At 34.4% G+C, this 23,642-nt stretch overlaps 1 protein-coding gene across 4 annotated transcripts in view; it reads left to right on the top strand.

The window, feature by feature from the left end:
* NCKAP1 (NCK associated protein 1) overlaps positions 1–23,642 on the top strand; it is a 105,108-nt gene that overhangs the window by 76,045 nt on the left and 5,421 nt on the right. For all 4 annotated transcript variants that reach the window (XM_020288306.2, XM_020288307.2, XM_012785785.2 and 1 more), the window contains 7 exons: positions 1,995–2,213; positions 2,405–2,535; positions 2,825–2,922; positions 10,909–11,002; positions 18,158–18,240; positions 18,683–18,763; positions 22,691–22,784. In XM_020288306.2, coding sequence (XP_020143895.1) covers positions 1,995–2,213; positions 2,405–2,535; positions 2,825–2,922; positions 10,909–11,002; positions 18,158–18,240; positions 18,683–18,763; positions 22,691–22,784 — 800 coding nt within the window. The remainder of the gene's footprint in view (positions 1–1,994; positions 2,214–2,404; positions 2,536–2,824; positions 2,923–10,908; positions 11,003–18,157; positions 18,241–18,682; positions 18,764–22,690; positions 22,785–23,642) is intronic.

Raw genomic sequence — 23,642 nt, 5'->3', positions numbered from 1 at the left:
AATAGAACAGTATATGAATAGGCACTAAATTGAATGTTCAGTTATCAGCTGACTTGAAAAGACAGTGGTGATGAACAAAGACTGTCTTTTGCTCTCCTGAGTAAGGCTGGCATCCTGACAATAAAACACAGAATGCCCTAGTATTTATTTTATTTGTTTTAATTTTTATTTATTTATTTATTTTTTAAGATAGGGTCTCGCTCTGTTGCCTAGGCTAGAGTGCAGTGGCATCATCATAGCTCACTGTAACCTCAAACTCCTGGGCTCAAGTGATCCTCTTGCTTCAGCCTCCCACGTAGCTAGGACTGCAGGTGCATGGCACTACACCTGGCTAATTTTTCTATTTTTTGTAGAGACGGGGTCTCACTATATTGCTCAAACTGGTCTTAAACTCCTGACCTCAAGTGAACCTCCTCCCTCGGCCTTACAAAGTGCTAGGTTTACAGGCATGAGCCACTGCGCCTGGCCTGGCCTTATGATTTAAACTAAAGGGACGTTATGTCTTTTGGTATTTATCACTTTCAAGTGGGTGGGGGTAGGAGACTGGTTGACAGAAGGTAGGATTCAGTTTATAGCTCCCTTGTTTTCCTTCTGTAAACAGTCTGGTTTTTTAATCTGTGGAGAAGCAAATGTTCTTTTTTACCAAACATCTACTTAGTGATCAGGATCAAGGCAAGGGGAACTACTTGTTTACCTGGGAAAGATTTTTGTGCAAGGACAAATAACTTGTATTAGTGGGTTTACTTTTGCTGATCACTTGAGCACAGTCTTAGGGGCTACACACAAGGATAGCAATTTTCATCTTGAGTTGGTACTTATGGGCCTGTTTCTAGTAATCAGATTTGTCTGTTGTCTTTAAGGATCCATTCTAACAGATACAAGTCTAAGGGCTTTATAGATCTAATGCTCAGGGAATTTTAAAGAAAGTAAAATAGGCCGGGCGCGGTGGCTCACGCCTGTAATCCTAGCTCTCTGGGAGGCCGAGGCGGGCGGATTGCTCAAGGTCAGGAGTTCGAAACCAGCCTGAGCAAGAGCGAGACCCCGTCTCTACTATAAATAGAAAGAAATTAATTGGCCAACTAATATATACAAAAAATTAGCCGGGCATGGTGGCGAATGCCTGTAGTCCCAGCTACTCGGGAGGCTGAGGCAGGAGGATTGCTTGAGCCAGGAGTTTGAGGTTGCTGTGAGCTAGGCTGACGCCACGGCACTCACTCTAGCCTGGGCAACAAAGCGAGACTCTGTCTCAAAAAAAAAGAAAAAAGGAAAAAAAAAAGAAAGTAAAATAGGAGTAGCCCATGTGGGAAAAGTATTTAGGGAACTATTTTAAAAATTTGTGTTTTGTTGAAATATAATCAGGACTATATTTTAATTATGTGCTGTGAATAAAGTTGTTTGTTGCCTTTTTTTGTTTAACTGTCATGCAATTTGTGGAGAGGCAGCATTAATTCAGGCAGACTAGGTCAAAGCCTAGATACACCACTTTTAAACAAAGTGACCATATCAATCTGCTTGAGTCCTGAGCCTTAGTTTTTTTTCATCTGTCAAATGATGGTGATAATAACGACCTTGTAGGGCAATTAAGCATGAGTATTGTAGGCAATTTATATAAAGCCTAAAAAACTCCTGACACATAACAGTGCCAAATGAATTCAAACTGTGGACTAAATAGTCCATTGTCTTTGCTACAAACAGCATGTTAACGTGATTTTTAAAACTCTCTTTATGCTTTAATCATTTTTGTTACTGATGTTTTTAGAATGTTTTTAATCATTTGTATTTTTGTTTCATTGTAGGTTTTAGATATTCATTCTTTTTTTAGGTTGTTTCTTGGGAAGATAATGACAATAGTAATTTTGTGGCTTTGTAACAAGTTATTTTTTAAAGTTAATGTCATTGCTTACTTAATATTAGCTATCAGTAGATTGCATGGTTTTTTTATATAAATGGAAAAGTTAGAGTTCTTTTCTTACTCTCCTCCCTCTACCCCACAGGTCAATTGTTGGGATGACTATGTATAATCAAGCCACACAGGAAATTGCAAAACCATCAGAGCTTCTTACAAGTGTAAGAGCATACATGACCGTACTCCAGTCAATAGAAAACTATGTGCAGATTGATATTACAAGAGTATTTAATAATGTTCTTCTTCAACAAACACAACATTTAGATAGTCATGGAGAGCCAACTATTACAAGTCTATACACAAATTGGTAAGGAATACATTTAGAAATTTGGGAACCAGAAAGTTTCTTTGTAATAAATTACTTAGGGGAACTAATTTTTTATGGATACATGCTCATTCATATTATCAGTCAACTTAAAATTATATGCAGTAATATATACCATAATAAATTTTGAATTAAATAATTTTTCCTGGTTATAAATTTTCTTTTCTTCTCAGGTATCTGGAAACTTTGTTAAGACAAGTTAGCAATGGCCATATAGCTTACTTTCCTGCTATGAAAGCATTTGTGAACTTACCTACAGAAAATGAATTAACATTCAATGCAGAGGAATATTCTGACATATCAGGTGAATAGTACTATAACATGGTTTAGAGAATAAAGAAAATTTGATTTTTTTGATGATGTCTTGATTCTTTTGGCTTTTCATTCTGTTGTGACAATTTTAGCTCATTTATATGCATAATTGCATATTGTATCGTAGAAGTACTTCTGCATTTTATTTTTTTTTTTTATTCCGTAGGCTTTTCTCAGGATTTTGTGTTAATAATTTGTTTTTATAATGATATGTGTTAATGTCAACTTTCTTAAAGTATTTGCTATGTCAAACGTATGAAATTAATTACATTTTCTTTCAGAAATGAGGTCATTATCAGAACTGCTAGGCCCGTATGGTATGAAATTCCTAAGTGAAAGCCTTATGTGGCATATTTCATCACAAGTTGCTGAACTTAAGGTAATACAGTCTTTATCAATCTTAGCTTTTAAACATTAATTTCTGGAAAAGATTTCAAGATTGTGAAAAACAAGCCTCAGTGTTAATTGTTTTAAACTGACATGAAAGTTCTAATATATAAATGAAATTAAAGAGCTAGCAGGGCCTTTTGATGGCATCTTAGTTTATTTCTGTTTTACAGGTGAGAAAATAGAAAGCCTAAAGAGGTGTATTGACTTGTCCTAGAGGACTGAAACTCAGATTTTTGAGCTTTTGGTCAAGCTTTCATTCTATTGTATTTTGATGTTTTTCTTTGAAATATCAGGTTGAAAATTCCAGCCAAAGTAAAAAATGTGTTCAGATTTGTAGTTTGAATGTGTTGATTTCCACAGATTATGATGGAAACATTAGGCTTATTGTTTTTTCTTATTATTAAGCAATCTTTTAAATTATCTTATGCCCTTTAAGCTGGATGAAACATGTCTCTAGAATGCTTAATGTTTCAGTAAAAAGGTAAAGGAACTGCAATAACATTGTAAATAACCTTTTTTTTAAAGCTTTTTAGAAATATCTCAGTGTTAAGAGGATTTATATTGAATGAGTCTATATATAAAATAACTATGTAGTTTTTGAAAGAATCTGAGCTTGGGCCACTAAAACTTTTAAACTTATAAACAGAATAAAAAGGGCATGTTTTGAAATATACCTTTTTATTTATGTAAGTTTTTTGGTGGTTATCTATGCCTTGCATTTTTAATTTCTGAAGAAAATAGTTTATGACAGGCGTCCTCAAACTACAGCCTGTGGGCCACATGCAGGTGTTTTTGCCCGTTTGTTTTTTTACTTCAAAATAAGATATGTGCAGTGTGCATAGGAATTTGTTCATAGTTTTTTTTTTAGCTATAGTCCGGCCTTCCAACGGTCTGAAGAGCAGTGAACTGGCCCCCTGTTTAAAAAGTTTGAGGACCCCTGGTTTATGGTACTGATAAGTAGCTGGCATTTGAAATTTAGCACTTAGAGTTCTAAATGTGGTAATCTGATTTACTGAAAATTAAAGAATAAGTTAATTCCTATAATCTTAATAATATTTTGCTTAATAATTTAAATATTAAATAATATTTAATAGTAATATTTTGCTGAATAAAATAGCAAGACTCAGTTTTACTAAAAGCTTAGTATATTTAAACATTAAAAAAAGAAAGGTAGTATTACCCAGTGATTAAGAACTCAGGCTTTCGGCCGGGCGCTGTGGCTCACGCCTGTAATCCTAGCTCTTGGGAGGCCGAGGCGGGCGGATTGCTCAAGGTCAGGAGTTCAAAACCAGCCTGAGCAAGAGCGAGACCCCGTCTCTACTATAAATAGAAAGAAATTAATTGGCCAACTGATATATATATAAAAAATTAGCCGGGCATGGTGGCGCATGCCTGTAGTCCCAGCTACTCGGGAGGCTGAGACAGAAGGATCACTCAAGCCCAGGAGTTTGAGGTTGCTGTGAGCTAGGCTGACGCCACGGCACTCACTCTAGCCTGGACAACAAAGCGAGACTCTGTCTCAAAAAAAAAAAAAAAAAGAACTCAGGCTTTCAAGTTAAGCTCTCCTGAGCTTCAGTACTGTTGCTTATAAGCTTTGCTTTTGAGCAAATGTTTAAACTCACTAAGCTTTTACTTTGAGAGAATTATATGAGATAGTTCATATCACACTTTTAGGTACTCAGCATAGTATCTGATATACAATAAGCACTAAATAAATGTTATTTTGGTATTTATCATATCATTATCCTCTCATTTTTATTTTTTTAGAATAGTCTGTAGTTAGATAAAAATCAACTTAGATACTTTATAATATGTATTTTTAAATACATAAATTGTATAATTTGTATGGTTTTAAATACACAAACATTGAAATGCTAGTTTTGGTTCTTTACAAGCAATATTATTCTTACTTATTGGACTCATTCTTCTGTAAATACATGATCCTTTTTCTGTCCTATTCTCAGGTAACAGATTTCTCATCTTCAATTTATTTATATTCTTTTCAGTACGAGATAATAAAGGAATTATGGCTCAGCAATTTCACTTTTGCCAACTATTTTTTATTTCAGACTGAATAAATAGGCACTTCTAGAATTTTCAGTATTTTTAGTGCTTCTTTGCTATTTAATTTGATGGATTGAGTATCATGGTGCAGTGATTAAAAGAATAGTCTAATTTGGATCTCTCTGAATTCATTTCTATGATTCAAACATGTCCTTAATAGTACTACAAGGATCTGGCCTTCCTCTTTTCCTTACCTCCTTTATTTCTGCAGCCTGGCTGGCCTTGCTGTTGTATCTTCTGAGATACTCTTCACTAAGATATTGTAATAGCTTGCCAACACATAGTAAGCACTTAGTAAATTTTTGTTGGATATAAAAATAAAAATAACTAATTTTCTTGACTCTTTTTTCCAGGCTTTCTCTAACCTCTTTATAAATACTCTTTTAAATCCTTAAAACAGGTGTTTTCCCTGTTTTACAAATTAGAAAAATAAAGTCAAGAAAGATTAAATAACTTGTCCAGGCTCACATGGTTAATAGAGGGTGAAACCAAAATTTGAACCCATGTAGTCTGTCTAATTCCAGAGCTTATGCTAGTACCGTGCTACACTGCCTATAGAACTGAGAGGGATCTCAGCAGTTATCTAACCCACTTTCATCTGATGCAGGAAGGATACAGGCTATATTTTTCTAGGTGTATCATCTAGTCTTTTATGAAAATGAGGCAGCCTCATCAATTACTACATATCTCTAGTTTATGTTGAGTCAATATCTAAGAATATGTTTTGATTAATCCTCATTCTTATGTCAAGAAGCAGCAACTGCCTTTGACAAAATCACCTTTCACGTATTAAAGACTACTGTCATGTATTATTTTTCTTCCTTGTATAAAATATATTCATATTCATTCACTTTGCCATTGTTATGACATTTCCTCTGTGCAAACTCTATCTTTTTGGTGTCATTCTTAGAGAATAATACCTAAACTGAGAAGTTTCAGATAGAGGTCTCAACTAGTGAGGGTACACATATTTATTCTGGATACTGTACTTACCAACACAGTTTAAGATAGGTCTAAAACTTTCAGTAGCTATGCCATACTGTTTTCATATCAATTTGCAATTAGATAAATTTTCTTTTTTTTTCTTTCACATATGCTAACCGTAAACCGTGGCTTTCTACATATTATAATTTGTACAATTATATTTAGATCTAAGTGTATGTTTTATAAGTTATTTTTAGCAAAGTTTGTCTTATTCATTATTTCAGGGTCTTAAGTACAGATTTTATCTTAGAGTGTTAGCAGTTCTTTTACAAACTTACTATTACAGCCTTGTCCCTAAGTATTAATGTTATCAAATACATTCTTATTCTTGAAAAGAAATGGAAGAAACTTACATTTTAACATTTCTCTCTTATATTGTGGAGTGTATTCTCTCTTTGTTAGATATTAAAATTTGATTTAAAGTTGATATAGAAAATAGTATAAATAATGTTGACTTTTTGAATGCTATTGAATTCACTGACTCAAGAGTGTTGTTTCTTGCATGAATTCTTTTTCAAATATTTGATATTGAACCCGAGTCAAAAACCTAGATACAATAAACTTTTTGTGTAAGAGCTTAGATTCATTGCCTTTGAGGTACCTGGGTGTGAATTGACCTGGATTTTTCATTAAATATAATATGCTCTAAAACCAAGATGATTTTGGATACTTAAAACATCATTTCTCTGAAACTTTTAATTTTAGCCTTTAAGTAATCTCTTATGTGATCTTCCTTACTTGACTTGATTTTTCATTTTACCTTCATAATAACTTGCATATTTTATTAATGATTTAATGTTAGTTGTGGAAAGAATTTTTTAAAATCATGATTATGTTTTAGTATTTCTATTTTTACTTTTGTGCTCTTCAAATACTAAATCCTGATTTGTTCAAATAGTATATTTTTCAAAAGGCTTCATATGAAATCTTTACATTTCTAGTATTGTGCTTTCATCATTTAGGTTTCTTCAAAACAAAGTCCTAAGGATTCAGTTTTCTGGAATTGCACAATGCTTTACAATGATTTTGTTTGAGGTCCCTCTTAACAATCTCAAGATGTAATCCAGATTGCTTTGGATTCAACTGCTTGCATGTTGTTAAGAACTGCAGAAGATGTTGTTCATGACTGTTTTCTCAGTCTTTGTGTACTGAGTCATACTTCCATATGTATTCTTGTATTTTATTACAAAAGAAATCCTGTAGATCATAGTCAGTGATTTTCATACAGACATGTTCAGTGTGTTGTATACTAGTCTATCTCATTCAGTTAAATCTCTAAAAGTACTCATTCTGTCAGTGATGATTGTAATTGTTTTATATTTTTTAGTGCCCAACAAAATTACCTTCTGTAGGGTAACAATTTTTGAAGTTATAGAAACGAAAGAACCTACAGGTTTTTCTTTCCAGTATTGGTAGGCTAGGTAATTCAGACTGCCTTTTCTCCGAAGGACAACTTAAAAAGCTGGAGAGATATATTTTAAAAAGAATCTTTTAAAGAAGGGCTAAAAAAAAATAGTGAGTTATATCTAGGCCAATGTCAAGGAGAATCTGAGAACTCAGAGACATGAGCCTAGCATTGGAAACCACTTTTGACCTAAGGACATTTACTGATTCAGAAGTAACATATTTGTAAAATTGAGTTGTAGTTCTGGTGGTCTTGCAGGGCAAGGGGGTCGGTAGTCAAAACCCAGAGCCTGCCCAAAGTAGGGAGTAGGAAGTCTGCTTAATTCTTCCCCAACTCTCTTTACATAGACACCCCAAAGGGTTATACCTTCAGAGTAAGGGTGAACTGAAAATAATTCACCCCTCCCCAGGATTTACAGCCTTATTTGTGTTGCTTGGTTAGTCCAAAGAATCTCAGATCTTGAGCCTGGGTTAAGGTAGTCCTAGGTAAGTAGTGCCCCAAGGTACTTGGCAGAAGCTAACACAGATCCTCTCTGAAGAAAGATGTCTTCATCCTAGACTTCAAATGATTTCTGCAAGTAATTTCTCAAACACAGTGACCTTCAGCTGGAGAGTGCAAGTCTATTGGAGATCAGTAGAGGGTGGTCATGTAGCCAGCTGGCACGATTCTTATGTCATTCTCTGTTGCCACTTTCTCTGAACCTGAATTTAGAGCCCTCTTGTCAGCATAACTTCCTAAGGTGGCAAGAAGTTAGATTGTAACTAAGAACTCCGCATAAAGACCTAGTAATCCTTTTGTTTTCAGCCTCAAGCCTTTGTGTGCCACTGTCTTCAATTTCTGATCCCTTCCTTCCTTTTGAGGCATGTATTAACTTTTGCTTCTACGCAGTGTCTTCTCTACAGGAACTCTCATATCAAATTTTTCACCTCTGTTTATTCTTTGCTCCATTTTCCATCTTCCAGAAATTTGTTGACATCTCTCATTTGGTCTTGTTTCTTCTGTTGTTTCCTTTATTTTTGTAGGTTTATGCATTTTTTTATACTTTTCCTCTCACTGTAGTGGGTTTCTGAAAGGAGCAGTTTTAGACACATGTATAAAATTCTCTACATTTAACCACTACTTCCACATAGTTTGCATACTTGTTTGAGCAGTTTTATAGGAAAAATTTCTAAAAGTGGATTTAAAAATATGAATATTTACTTTTTTTTGATATTGCCAAATATCCCTCTGAAAAGATTGTAGCTCCTACCCTCCCAGCAGAGCATTGTGATGGTTCCAGTAGCATCTTAGTCTTTTTGAAATGAATGTATACAGTGTTTGGGGGGGGGGAGTTGTGATATTTTTAAAGATCATTTTATAACTGCTTTTATTTTTGTTTTCTAAATAGTTAATCTAAAGTGACAAACTAAATATCATGTGGCTATATCTTTTTCTTTTTATTTTAAAGGTGTTCTTAATTAGTTACTGTTTAGCTGAGGACCTTTTTGTTTCAAAGAGTAAATTTGTGTGCCAATTAGAAAAAGCAGAGCTTCTTTATAGATGGTTGTGAATACATCTTGTGTTAGACTTAGCATGGTGCATGTGTACTTGTGGTGAAATGTATGTATTCCTTTCTGGAGAAGAAAACAACCAGGCTTCTTTCCTACTAAAATTCCTGGGTGGGTGTTTCATTTGGAGTTGTGCCCATTGAGTCAATTTCCCCTTCCAGTCCTGCCAAAGGAATTGTTTTGGCATTTTACAGATCAGTTCTTCTAGTTCTTCATGGGGTCCTAGAGGACTTTTTTCTAAATGCAGTAGGAAATTTAAATATGAACTATGCCAAGAATTTTAACACGTTCTTTTTAACAAAATACCAAGTAGATTAAAAACAGTTTTAAATACTCCTAATTTGCTTTGTGTGATTTGTGTCAATTTGTTAAAATTCCAGTTACTACTGCCAGCTTTCATTTTGTTTGTCAGCAAGATTAATCAATGGTTTTAAATATAGAGAGTCAGAGCCTTGTAAGGATGCAGTCGAGGGAGAAATGAAAAAAAAATTAAACATATAAACGAAACTTTCAAGAAAAGACATCATTAACTTTTTTTTTCTTTTTAAGAGTAGTAAGCCAGCCAGGTACTGTGGCATGTCTGCAGTCCTAGCACTGTGGGAGGCCAAGGCGGGCAGATCATTTGAGCTCAGAAGTTCAAGACCAGCCTGAGCAAGAGCGAGACCCTGTCTCTGCTAAAAAAAAATAGAAAGAAATTAGCTGGACAACTAAAAACATATAGAAAAAATTAGCCGAGCATGGTGGTGCATTCCTGTAGTCCCAGCTACTTGAGAGGCTGAAGCAGGAGGATCGCTTGAGCCCAGGAGTTTGAGGTGAGCTAGGCTGATGCCATGGCACTCTAGCCCAGGCAAGAGAGTGAGACTCTGACTCAAAAAAAAAAAAAGAATAGTAAACCAACAAATCTTGAGAGTAGTGGTTCGCAGAGTATGATTCCCATACCAGCAGCAGCAGCATTACCTTGGAGCTTCTCAGAAATGCAATTTTTTTTGGCTCTGTCTCATATCTTCTAAATCAGTAACTCTGGAGCAATGTGTGTTTTGAAAAGTCCTCCAGAGCATTCCAATGTGCACTAAAGATTGGGAACCATTTCTTTAAGGATTAAGAACAAAGAGTTTTAATGCAGACATATGTGAATTCAAATTCCACTATTTAATATCTTTGTAACTTTGAGCAAGTTATCCAACTTCTCTGAACCATTGTTTCCTCAATTGTAAAATTGGAATGTTACCTCCAATAAATAATACCATAATTTATAGCTCCTAAGACCCATTTATCCTATATTAATATTTCTGAAATTGTATGTGTCTTATAGTAGAGTTTTTTTTTCTTTAGGGGCACATAAAATAAGGTGTATTTTAAATTCAGTGGTGTCTTTGATTCACTAACGCACAATAGTATGTTCAAAGTGTGCGAGCACTTATTAGGGTTGGGCATATAGTTTGTGTATTGAATCAAGTCTTAGGTTGAGAGAGTTTTGAATTAGCCCAGAGAGACAATTGGCCCAGAGAGCTAGGATTACGGTCGTGAGCCTCCGTGCCCAGCCTGGCCAGCTTTTTTTTTTTTTTTTTTTTTTTCTTTTTTTGTGGAAGACTGAAACAGGAGTGGCCAGCTTTAACTTTAGCAAATTCCTGTTTTGGTTGGAAGTTTTTGCTCCCTAAATCCATTTTAGTGTCTACTTTTTATTATTGATGCTGTTCTGTGTCTAAGCATGAGGTGATCCTTTATCCTACTATTTATCTTTGTTGCTTTTTCCTGTATGTCTTCCTTCTTGAATTTTCAAAATGAAGAACACTAATCATATAAAAATAATTTTAAGATTCTTTTATTGAAACAAGAACAAAAGTATATAGCATAGAGCATCTGGATTTCATGAATTGTGTTTCCTACTTGCCAGATTGTAATTTCCTAGCATGCTCTTATCTCATTAACACAAGGAGGTCTGTGCCTGACCTAAGATCTTTCTTTTTCTATTTAGAAACTTGTGGTGGAGAATGTTGATGTGCTAACACAAATGAGGACCAGCTTTGACAAACCAGACCAGATGGCTGCACTCTTTAAAAGATTATCATGTGGGTAATTTATGATACTTTTATAAACATTAAGAAGATCTTGACACTATTTAGCTTTTGCTCAAAATTTGTAACAAATATAAACAACAAATCATGAAAAGTACTCTTGAGCTTATGAAGAGAATTAAAAAATTTTGCAGTCAAAAGATCTTTTAAGTGTATGGCTTATCTATTTCACAGATTTTTTTTAACCACACTCTTAATACCATATGTCAAATATTTAATGACTGTTACCAGTATCAATTAGTTCTTGAACAAATTAAATTTAATACTGTAAATCTACATTAATTTAGACTAAAAGAGAATTAGCTTCTGAGCTTGTAACTTTCAAAAATCAACTTTACTAGAGTATAATTCACATAAAATAAGTACATTTAAGTGAACAATGTGATGGATTTTGACAGTTGTGTAGATCCATGAAACAATTGCCATAGTTGAGATACAGAACAGTTCCATCACCTCAGAAAGTTACCTCCTGACTCTTTGTAGTCAGCACCCAGGCCAGACAGCCACTGATCTGATTTCTATCTGTTTAGATTAAATTTGTATCTGGCTTCTTTCACTTAGCATAATGTTTTTGAGATTCATTCATCCATTTTGTTAAGTACATTGGTAATTTGTTCTTTTTTGTTGCTAACTAGTATTCCATTGCATGAAAATCTGAGCCTACTACTTTAGAAAAAATTTTTTATGTCTATCTTGAAATAGATTCTTTGTGGGAGGTATATTTTGAAATAACTGTGAATCTTAAAGTGTTCATTAAAGTGCATTTAACAAGATAACAGTTTTAGATGCAGTTGAATTAATTTTCTTTTGTGTTTTGTGTTTGAACTCTTAAAGCTATAATTAAAAATTAAAGTCATACATCTTATTGATTAATTTAAAAACTTTCCCAACACTGGAAAAATGAGTGAAATTGCCAAATAAAATTTTCTTCGTATTTAAAAAAACCAGAGAGTTTATTTTCCAAAATAAAAAATAATCCTAAAGAAAATTAAAGTCATAGATATATTTTACATACTCCTACTTGATATTTTTCTTTTAAATGTTTTAGACAGTCACTTTATTAGGCTGTCTTATCCTGTAAACTTAATTCTTATTAATAAGAATTAGTATAAAATTAGATTGCCTCATAGAACAGATCAGTAGTTGCCAGAACTTTTTAAGGGAGCCAGGCGCAGTGGCTGTAATCCCAGCTACTCAGGAGGCTGAGGTGAGAAGAGCGCTGGAGCCCAGAAAAGTTCAAGGCTACAGGAACTATGATTGCGCCACTGCACTCCAGGCTGGACAACAGAGTGAGACCCTATCTCTAAATTAAAAAGAAAACTTCAAGGAGGAAGTTCTGGGGGTGATAAAACTGTTCACCACAGCAGTGATAAAAATCCATCATATGTGTAACACATATTGCTGTTTGTTACATAGCAGTAACACAGATGTATACATGTTGAAAATTTGGAGCTATACTCCAAAAGAAAAATAAAGGTCAGGTTTATTATTATATGATACTTTTAAAAGTAAAATTAAAAATGAAAAAGATCTACTTGTTAGCTTTATAGGGAGGAGGAATGTGAATAAATAGGAAATTACTTTTTAAATCTCTACCTGATCTTTTGTTGTTGTTTTTCATTATGTTACTATCAACTTCTGTTTCCTAGTCTTTTTTCTTTATCTTTATTAATTTTGTTTTATTCATATTTCTCTCATTTTTTAATACTCATTTGACTACCCAACTGGCTTTAACCCTGTTTACTTTCTTACTAATAAACAGTCTTTTGACTGTACCATCTGGCTAGAAGCAACTCATCCACTGCAACATTCAATGTCTTATTTACTTAACTCTCCTATTTGTGGAATTGAAACGGTGGAATCTGTTAAAATTACAAACAGAATTTATGAATTTTCAAAATAAAATCCATTGTCCTTTGTCTTGATTCTGTTTACTTGATTTTTTTATGTAATAGTAGTGACTTACAACTTTGGAATTGGCCAAAACCAAAATCTAAATTGTCAAATCTTAATGACCATATATATCAAATTTGTCTTTAAATAGAATTTATTAAATCTTTTTTTATGATTTGGAAAAAGAACCACTTGAGAGTGACTTATTTAGTGGAGTGAATTACTTTTTCCAAAATGTTCTGTCTTTGATCCCCTTTTGTGCTTCCTTTACCCAGTATCCAGAAGTCGATGTGTTTTGCAGGAGTTTGATTTTCACGATCAACAAACACATTCCTTTAAAAAGATAAAGCATTATAATTTTTTAAAAATAGCTCTGAGTTGGGAGACAATCTGGAATTTATTTTTCAGTTTTAGGACTCCATGCATACGAGCAAATCTCCTTATGTACCTGTTTTTTATTTTTTATTCTCTGACATTCTGTTTTTTGGGACTAAGTTCATCACTTTACTGGCTTCCTGATTCCAGATTGCAAAAGATTTTAATTTTCCTACAGTATTTTTCCTTTTCAAAACTCACTCCATTCACCTTTGCCTTCCTGCCACTATCTGTACAAACCTACAAGTTGCCTCCAAAGACCTTTACTTTAGCAATACTTTGGATGTTATTATCACCTGAAACTATTCTATAGGTAGAAACCTTGAACTTTGAAACTCAACTCTCAGACCATAGCCATGTCTTCCAGCTTTCCCATTTCTTTGCTCCTATTGAACCTGTTGTTCTGGCTCATTGAAACTTTGATGCTTCTCTACTTTCCTGAACATCCTCTTCCTGCTTTGCTTGCAACATCCATTCTGGACTATAAAATTAGGTTAATGATTTTTACCTTGAGCTGTCATACCCTTGACTTTTTTGCTACCTTTATCCCCAACCAAGCGATTGCCCTGATCCCTGAAAATGCTCCTGCTTTCTGAAAGCCAAGTACTGCTTGTGAAATAACACTTTTTAAATCTGTTGTTAAACTTACCTTTTATTCATCCTACCATCCTTCTTACTAGAAAACTTTTTGACTAGTTTGTATTCACAGGTTCATCTTCCTAACCATCTACTCTCAGTGTACTCTGATAAAGCCACTTTCCTGAAACCTTTCTGAAATAGTTCTCTTGTGACTACTCATTTGCAAAATCTGGTGCTCTTTCCTCAACTCTCATTGTATGTAGTTTCTCTGTAATGTGTATCTCTTCTATTCTCCTTTTTATTAAAACTTTATTTTCTTCATTTGCCAATACTTTTATCTGTACCCTTTCTTGGTCATTTTTGCTGGTTCATCTTTTACACAATATCATTTTATGATAGCGTGCTTGTCCATTCTTATTCTGAAATCCTATTGAGAAAATTTTATCCAGTCTTACTTAGCAATGACTCTTAAATATTCATCCTCAGTCTTAACTCCCTTCGTTGATCTCCAGATTTTTTATATTTATTTATTTATTTATTTTTCCTCAATGCTGAAGTCCTTCAGATCTCTAGATTTTTTTTTTTTTTTTTTTTTTTTGAGACAGAGTCTCGCTTTGTTTTCCAGGCTAGAGTGAGTGCCGTGGCGTCAGCCTAGCTCACAGCAACCTCAAACTCCTGGGCTCAAGCGATCCTCCTGCCTCAGCCTCCCGAGTAGCTGGGACTACAGGCATGCGCCACCATGCCCGGCTAATTTTTTTATATATATATCAGTTGGCCAATTAATTTCTTTCTATTTATAGTAGAGACGGGGTCTCGCTCTTGCTCAGGCTGGTTTTGAACTCCTGACCTTGAGCAATCCGCCCGCCTCGGCCTCCCAAGAGCTAGGATTACAGGCGTGAGCCACAGCGCCCGGCCTAGATCTCTAGATTTTTGATCCCTAGTACTGGTTTGACCTAGGCTTCTCAAAGTATGGTCTCTGGACAAGCAACAGCACCACCAGGGAGCTTGTTAAGAACGTAAATTATTGGGCCCCTTCAGATCTCCTGAATCAAAAACTCCGGGGCTGGTGCTCAGCAAGCTGTGTTTTAATAATTCCTCCAGGTGATTCTGATTCACACCAAAGTTTCAGCCATATGACCCACAGATACTTCACAACATCTCTGGAATGGGAAGTATCTTTCCCTCATGGGAAGTATAAGTAGTTGGGGAGAAAAAGCCTGATATTCTTTCTTTATTGACCATTTCATTACCTCTCTCACCATACATCCAGTAACTCACATTGGAAAACATTGGCATCTTCTCCACATGCAATAGCTGTGTCTTATAGATCAGAGGTTGCAAATTGGTGGGTCACATTTGCCCCAAAGGTATACTTTGGCCCTGTGCTACATTAAATTTCAAATAAAATTTTTTAGTCGTTTTTTTTTAAATGGGAGATTTCACATAAAAATTCAAACTTCTGGCCGGTGTGGTGGCTCACGCCTGTAATCCTAGCATTCTGGGAGGCTGAGGCGGGCGGATTGCTCAAGGTCAGGAGTGTGAAACCAGCCTGAGCTAGACCCGTCTACTAAAAATAGAAAAAAATAATTGACCAAGTAAAAAAATTAGCCGGGCATGGTGGCACATGTCTGTAGTCCCAGCTACTCCAGAGGCTGAGGCAGTAGGATCGTTTGAGCCCAGGAGATTGAGGTTGCTGTGAGTGAGCCTGATGCCACTGCACTCACTCTAGCCTGGGCAACAAAGTGAAACTCTGTCTCAAAAAAAAAAAAAAAAAAAATTAAAAACAACAACAAAATTCAAACTTCTGGCTTCTCCCAGAAAACCTGGGTAGTACTTTCCCCTATGGTAATGATTGGCAGGAGCTAAGTCACAATTGCCCCTTTTATTTTTTCTTTATTTTGAGACAGAGTCTCACTCTGTTGCCCCAGCTAGAGTGCTGTGGCGTCAGCCTAGCTCACAGCAACCTCAAATTCCTGGGCTCAAGCGATCTTTCTGCCTCAGCCTCCCTAGTAGCTGGGACTACAGGCATGTGCCACCATGCCTGGCTAATTTTTTCTATTTTTGGTAGAGACAGTCTCGCTCAGTCTGGTCTCGAACTCCTGAGCTCAAAGGATCTCCCTGCCTAGGCCTCCCAGAGTGCTAGGATTATAGGCATAAGCCACTGCTCCTGGCCTCCCCGTTTAGAAATGTTTGCTCCAGTCTCTCCCTCTCAGTATTCTATCTTCACTTTTTTTTTTTTTTGCCTTTTTTTTTCAGTTTCCTTTTTTTTTTCACCTCTCAGACAATCAGATATCTTCACTATTTTATGTTACCTGTTGTAGGTATTTGAGCTTGTAACTGCTGCTGCAGATCCTACCTCTTAAATGTGACGCCCCAAATTTGTTCCTTTGTATTGCTATGGCTCTTATTTAAAGCTTCATCTTTTTTTTTTTTTTCCGCAAACTACAGTCATGGCTTCCTAAAATTTGTCCAGTTCTCCTTTTCTAACCCATCTCTCACATTCAGAGTCATATATCTAAACAATTCTTTTCATATAACTCTTTATAATTCAAAAACCGTGAACTACCACCTCATTGTCTTAAAGGATAATACAAACTTTTTAGCATGGTATTCAAAAGCCATTATTTGAGTTAACCTCATAGCCAGCCACTCTTACTCTTCCTTCCCCCCACCACCTGTTGCTTATCTAGCCCAAGACCCACATAGCATCTGCTCTAGTGTTACTTCCTTGGGAAGTTAATGGAAATTATGGGAGATGAGGGGAGGTGCCAGTAGTCAAATATGTTTTGCAGATAATTCATTAAATGTTACATTAAGCAATATTTCTTAGCATGAAGTTTCTTAGAACTTTTAATGTGTCATCGAGGACATTGTGGGGCATAGTTTTTGCAAACTTAATTTGATTAAAATCTGGGTGACATACTTTAGAAAATATGAGACTATATCACACTACTTGTTCTCTAATTCTTCACTTTATTCTGTCATTCTTTTTCTGGGTTTCTTACTGGTTTTGTGGGGATCTTGTTTGTTTGTTTCTTTGCTTATTTTTCCTGACCTGAAATGCTTTTCTTACTCCTCCTTTATGCCCCATTTGATGACATTTTCTCAGAGAAATCTTTTCTTTCACCCTTAATTTGTTTCTCTTTCTGGATAGTAACAAATTTCTAGTTTCATCTTAAATCACCATTTTATTGAATATCTGTCGGTCTTCTGGGTATCAGGCACTCTAATGAGTGTTACAGATAAAAAGATTAACAAGACTGGTTCCTGCTCATATGGAATTTATAATGTATTTGTGCTTTATGTCATTTTGTTAACAAGACTTTGAATGCACATATCATTTTGGCTTATATCATACCTGTTTATGTGGTTTAATAAAAGATGGTTATGGTCAAAGTTTAAACAAGCCGTACAGGAAATAGAAAGGCAAAATAAAACACTTCTCTTCGTTTCTACTTCTCAGCTAGTAACTTTGGTTAACACTTACTGTAGAAATAGAGAAATGTATGTATATACAAATGTATGTTTGTGTATATATCTTTTTTCTTTCACATATATGTGGTCATATTCATTTTCTTGACAGCTCATTTAGATTGTTTGCTATTTGAGATCTAGATCATTATTCTGTTTATATTTCTACTCTTATTCTATGGCACAATGCCTTGTATATGGTTTTCGATAAATGTTTATTTGGATTTATAAAATATGATGGTATTGACCCTTCATATTGGAATCTCCCTTGATTTTATTAACCAAGTTTTAATATTGAGTATATATTGATAATTTTTAGAATAATGTTCTTTAACCAATATGTAAGTAATCAAATCCATTAATGGGCTTCAACTACCTTGTCTTGCCAAAACTTGTGGTCTCAATAGTCATTTTTTATTTCTTAACTCAAGAACTCAGCAACTTAGGAGTTTAGCATCTCTGAGTTCCTGGGCCATTTGAAGATTTAGCCCCTATTCACTCTGATCAGGCTCTTTCTCCCCTAGTCTGTTTCCCCTTCCTCCCACTTCTACCCTTTCTGAAATAGGATTATACAGTTAGCTACTTATTATTTCAAGATTCTGGTGAACCATCTAACTCACTTAAAAGAAGATTGTACTCCATATGGAGTGAACTATAATTAATTCAGAGTTTAAGTAGTTTAAATGTCAACTAATCGTTGTAATTAAATTGCCATTAATCATTCATGCCTTTTATCATGGGAATTTTATGATTTAAGAGTTTTTTCCTAAGGTTAAGAAAGAATCCAATTTACATTTTTTTTTTCTTCTCCTCCTGTTTGTTCAAATTTAGCTGTTGACAGTGTCTTGAAGAGGATGACAATAATTGGTGTAATTTTATCCTTCCGATCATTGGCACAAGAAGCACTTAGAGATGTAAGAAACAAGTACATAGCATATATCCAAATAATCCCTTTTAATTTCCCAGAAATTAAAAGTTACTGTTTAAATTCATAGTTGGCAATAATATAATTAAAATTTCAGTTTTCATAGTTACAGAAAATAAAGTACATAGAAATTAGAGTAATTTAAACTTATTTTTTGTTTTGGTATTGAAATTTGCAGGGTATAACTTGCCTGGTTATTGTACTATTTAAACTTTGCCATTCATTAAAGCATTTTCCATTTTGACTATACTTGGTTTAACATTGAATGTATTCCACCATTTCCATGTATCTTGAACTTTAGAAAAATCACATGAAAATAAAGTAAAATAATTTTTATGAAAACTAGAATTAATCAAATGGTAATATTTCATAAATGTGTAGGGATTGCCATTTAAAAATAATTCTATCTTCTTATTTGTTGTCCTGCCTAGGTCTTGTCCTACCACATTCCTTTTCTTGTAAGTTCAATTGAAGATTTTAAGGATCACATTCCAAGAGAAACTGATATGAAGGTAATAATATAACTTCTGTTTGGATTTTACAGTTTCTAAAATAAAAGATTTAAGTTATATGTGAAATAAAATGTAATAAATCTTAAACCTACTTTATTTCTGTTTTATAGTGATCAGTTAGTATGCTTGCCTTTGAAATTGCATCTTTAATAGCTCTGCACCAAAATACTACGTAGACATTTTGAAAGTCTCATCTTTAGCAATATAAAATTGGTTAAAAATTGATATTTTTTCCCTAAAATGGTAGCAGTTTATATGGTCATAAAATAGAATGAGAAAGATAAGCCAATGATGTAAGAGTTGTTTCATCTTAAATATAGTTAAATTCAATTAATTTTTAAAAATAGAGTTTAAAAAAAAATCTTTTCTTATAAATGGATATTAACATTTTTAATTAATATAACAGACTTTTGTGAGCCCATAATTTTTGTTTTGAAAATGTATTGAGCTATGAAATCTAACTACTTATCTAATCCCAGCAATAATTTACCAGTGGTTACACATCGAGTAAGTGATATATCAGGACTTAGGTTTTATAGATTGTCATGTTTCTTGGAGAGATTATTTTCTCTTTCACATTTTTGAAAAGCACTGACTGAAAAAAATATTTTGTATGACACTCAAGTCTCTTCTCAAATTGATGCCACTCACACTTTTTGAGGCTTGTCTGCTACCATTTTTTCCTTCCTTCTCCCACTTTTCCCTTTCTTACTCTGCCTCTCTGTTCATATGGTATCTTGTGAGCTAACCGTTTCTTTCTCTGTACATTCTCATATCTGTCTGTTTTACCCTGCAATTTATTCTAATTGAAAATTCTGTCCTTTTCTATTTCTGCCTTTTAAAATTCTGCCTATCTTTTAAGTCCTCATTCAATTGCCATTTTCTAAGAACCATTCCTAGATTCTCCAGTGATACACATTTCTTTTTTCTTAGTGTTATCAGAGAACTTTTTGTTTATCTGCTGTAGAGTTGAACATATTCTGCCTTTTATTATAGTTGTGTTTTTCCACTTACATTTATACTAGATTGTAAACATCTTGAAGACAAAGACCTTGTTTTTTTTTTTTTTAACTTTTGTTTCTCCCACAGTTTTCTGCACAGAATAAACATTTGAGATCAATGTTTGTCCTATGAATTTATGATTGAAAACTATTTATGATTGCTTAAGTGGAAAAACTACAGAAAAAAATTAAGTTAGGGCCGGGCGAGGTGGCTCACGCCTGTAATCCTAGCTCTCTGGGAGGCCGAGGCGGGCGGATTGCTCAAGGTCAGGAGTTCGAAACCAGCCTGAGCAAGAGCGAGACCCCGTCTCTACTATAAATAGAAAGAAATTAATTGGCCAACTAATATATACAAAAAATTAGCCGGGCATGGTGGCGAATGCCTGTAGTCCCAGCTACTTGGGAGGCTGAGGCAGGAGGATTGCTTGAGCCAGGAGTTTGAGGTTGCTGTGAGCTAGGCTGACGCCATGGCACTCACTCTAGCCTGGGCAACAAAGCGAGACTCTGTCTCAAAAAAAAAGAAAAAAGAAAAAAAAAATTAAGTTAGGAAAACATTAAAAACTAATCAGTTCTTGAGAGGACACTGGTGTGCCGAATTATAAGAATTCTAAGTATATTATGAGCAACCATTCAATTTTCTTATCACCTACCATAATTATATTTAGTTTCCAGCAAACTTTCAATAGGACAAAACCTGCTTTGTGTTTTTTTAAAAAAACCAAACATGTTTTTTAACAGCTTTATTGAGTTATAATTCACAAAATTTGCTCATTTAAAATGTACAATTCAGTGTTTTTTATTGTAGTCACAGAGTTAGTTGTACAGTCATCACCATGGTCAATTTTAGAACATTTTCATATCCCACAAAGAAACTTTGTAACCATTAGCCATCACTCCTTACCTCCGGCCCCATTCCACCCCTCCCAAGTCTCCATCCCCAGGCAACTACTGTCTTTGTAGGTTAGCCTGTTTTGGATATTTCATATAAATCATGCAATGTGTAGTTTTCTGATACTGGCTTCTTTCACTTAGCATAATATTTTTAAGGTTCATGCATTTTATAGCATGTATTAGTACTTTACATTATTACTGAATAATATTATATTGTATAGATATACTACATTTCATTTATTCATTCATCAGTTGATGGACATTTGGGTTGTTTTCACTTATTAGCTAATTATAAATAATGCTACTGTGAGCATCCATGTACAAGTTCTGTTCAAACATGTTTTCATTTCTCTTGGATATATACCAGTAGAGGACTGCTGGGTCATACGGAAACTGTATATTTAGCCTGCTAAGCTGTTTTCAAAGTGGCTGCATCATTTTGCATTCCCACCAGCATGTATGAGGGATTCACTTTTACTACATCCCCAAGATACTTCTGTTTTCTTGATTATAACCATTCTAGTAAGTGTGAAGTGACATCTCATTGTTTAGATTTGCATTTGATAGCAAATTTATCAGATTTTCTCTGATAGCAAATGTTGTTGGACATCTTTCATATGTTTATATATCTTTGGAGAATTGTCTATTTAGACCCTTTGCCCATTTTTAAGTTAGGTTTGTCTTTTATATTTGTAAGGGTATTTATATATTTAAGTTACAAATCCATTAACAGATAAAGATTTGCAGATCTTTTCTCTTGTGGGTTGTCTTCATTTTCTTGGTGATGTCTTCTGATGTGACTTGGTGATATCTTTTCATGTGAAGTTTTTAATTTCAGTGAAGTCCAATTTATCTATTTTTTTCCTTTATTGTTTGTGTTTCTGGTCATATTTAAGAAACCATTGCCTAATGCAAGGTCATGAAAATGTATGCCTATATATATTCTTCTAAGAATGTTATAGTTTTAGGTCTTACATTTAGATATCTGATCCATTTTGAGTTAATTTTTGTGTGTGAAGTGAATAATAGATTATAAACATATATTTATCTAGAACTTAGTCCATGGCATGTTTCTAGTTATTTTAAACTATACTTTTTTTTTTTTTTTTTTGAGACAGAGTCACGCTCTGTCGTTCGGGCTAGAGTGCTGCGGCGTTAGCCTAGCTCACAGCAACCTCAAATTCTTGGGTTCAAGAGATCCTCCTGCCTCAGCCTCCCAAGTAGCTGGGACTACAGAGATGTGCCACCACACCCAGCTAATTTTTTCTATTTTTAGTAGAGACGGGGTTCCTAGAACTCTTGCTCAGGCTGGTCTCGAACTCCTGACCTCCAGCGATCCTTCCTCTTTGGCCTCCCAGTGCTCTAGGATTACATGTGTGAGCCACCACACATGTAAGGCCACCACATATCCGGCCTTGTTTAATGTTTTATACTGAGGTTTTTTTGTTGCAATATCAGAGGGAACTAGTTATGTAGATAGTTTTTAACTGAGGTATTGAATAGTCAGAATATCTTGAATATTTGAAATCTATATGTAATATAGGAAAACTACTTTAGTCATTAGAAATTCCCTTATCAGATTTTTAAATCAATGCTCCTTAAAAAATCATGTTTATAGGATGTGATTAGCCATTGAATACAACTATAATTTTTCATTAAATAACTATGAACATAAAATAGGTCCAGTAATATTGATTCACTTTTGTTGATTTATTAATTTTTTGATATTTTATATTCATATTACAAGCAAAATAGTAACTTTAGAATGATTCTGTTAGAACTTGCCACAAAAAGTATATAAGTTTTGTTTAGCCTAAGAGTAGGAAGTTATAACCAGCAGCACATCACAGAGTACTAAATCAGTTGTTCAATATAGGTTAGTTATGCAGTAGTTCCTGCTTCAGCCAAGTTTCAGAAATTATCTAGTGTTCTTCTAGGCAGACTTTCATTAGAATGGTGAATCTTTTACTACCGTGGGCTTTCTCCTAAATTTGTTAGAATATTTCTTCCTCTGGAATTCTTATGTTTTTATCAGGTTGCAATGAATGTGTATGAATTATCTTCAGCTGCTGGATTACCTTGTGAAATTGATCCTGCCTTGGTAGTAGCTCTTTCCTCACAAAAATCAGGTAAAATGCATTAGTAAATATTTACTATTCATAGTTAAAATTACCCGAGCAACATAGAGGTGTGGTATTTATCCATTTATTCAAATGCCTGCTTTGTCTTAAGCTTTTTTTAAATTTTACTTTTAGTAGTTGGAACATACAGGTGCAGAAAAGCAAAAGATCCCAAGTTTTAATGTTATTAGCAGAGTCATCATACAGATGATATCTAAGCCATACACTGGATGAGATTACTAAAGCCATTTAGTGTATGTAGACACAGCAATGAAGAGGATCAAGGTGTGAGCCTTGAGCTACTCCAACTTCAAGAGTTCAGAGAGTAGAGGAAGAACCACCCAAAAAGAAACTGAGGGTGGAGGGACCAATGAAGTCGAAGAACACCCAAGAAAGAGTAGATTCCAGGAAAGTAGAAAGAGAATAATCAGCTATGTAGAGTTCATGAGTGATGCTGACAAGATCAGTGTCAGTGAGTTTTAGGCACAAAAAGCTGATTAGAGAGGACTTAAAGGAGAATAGGAGAAAGGAATTGGAGAAAATAAGTATAAAACAACTCTCAAGAGAGTTTCCTTGTAAAGGGGAGCAAAAAAATAAAATTATAATAGATAGAGGTAGGAGTAAAATCAAAAGGAGGATTTTTTTAAGATGGGGAGATAACAACATTTGTATATTACTAGGAAGATGGTCCAGTAAATAGCAAAAAATTGATATCCAGAAAAGGATATCCTATTTTAATTGGACCAGAGTTATTCACAAAAAGAGTTTTTGCAGTGTTACATAATATTAAACATTTAGAAATTCTTAAGGCCAGCCCTTTAATATGTAGTACCCAGAATGCTCTAGATATTTCTGGATTTGTATACA

This window comes from Microcebus murinus, chromosome 8 (genome assembly GCF_040939455.1).
Source record: "Microcebus murinus isolate Inina chromosome 8, M.murinus_Inina_mat1.0, whole genome shotgun sequence".
Taxonomy (NCBI): domain Eukaryota; kingdom Metazoa; phylum Chordata; class Mammalia; order Primates; family Cheirogaleidae; genus Microcebus; species Microcebus murinus.
This window is presented reverse-complemented; position numbering and strand designations above follow the sequence as displayed.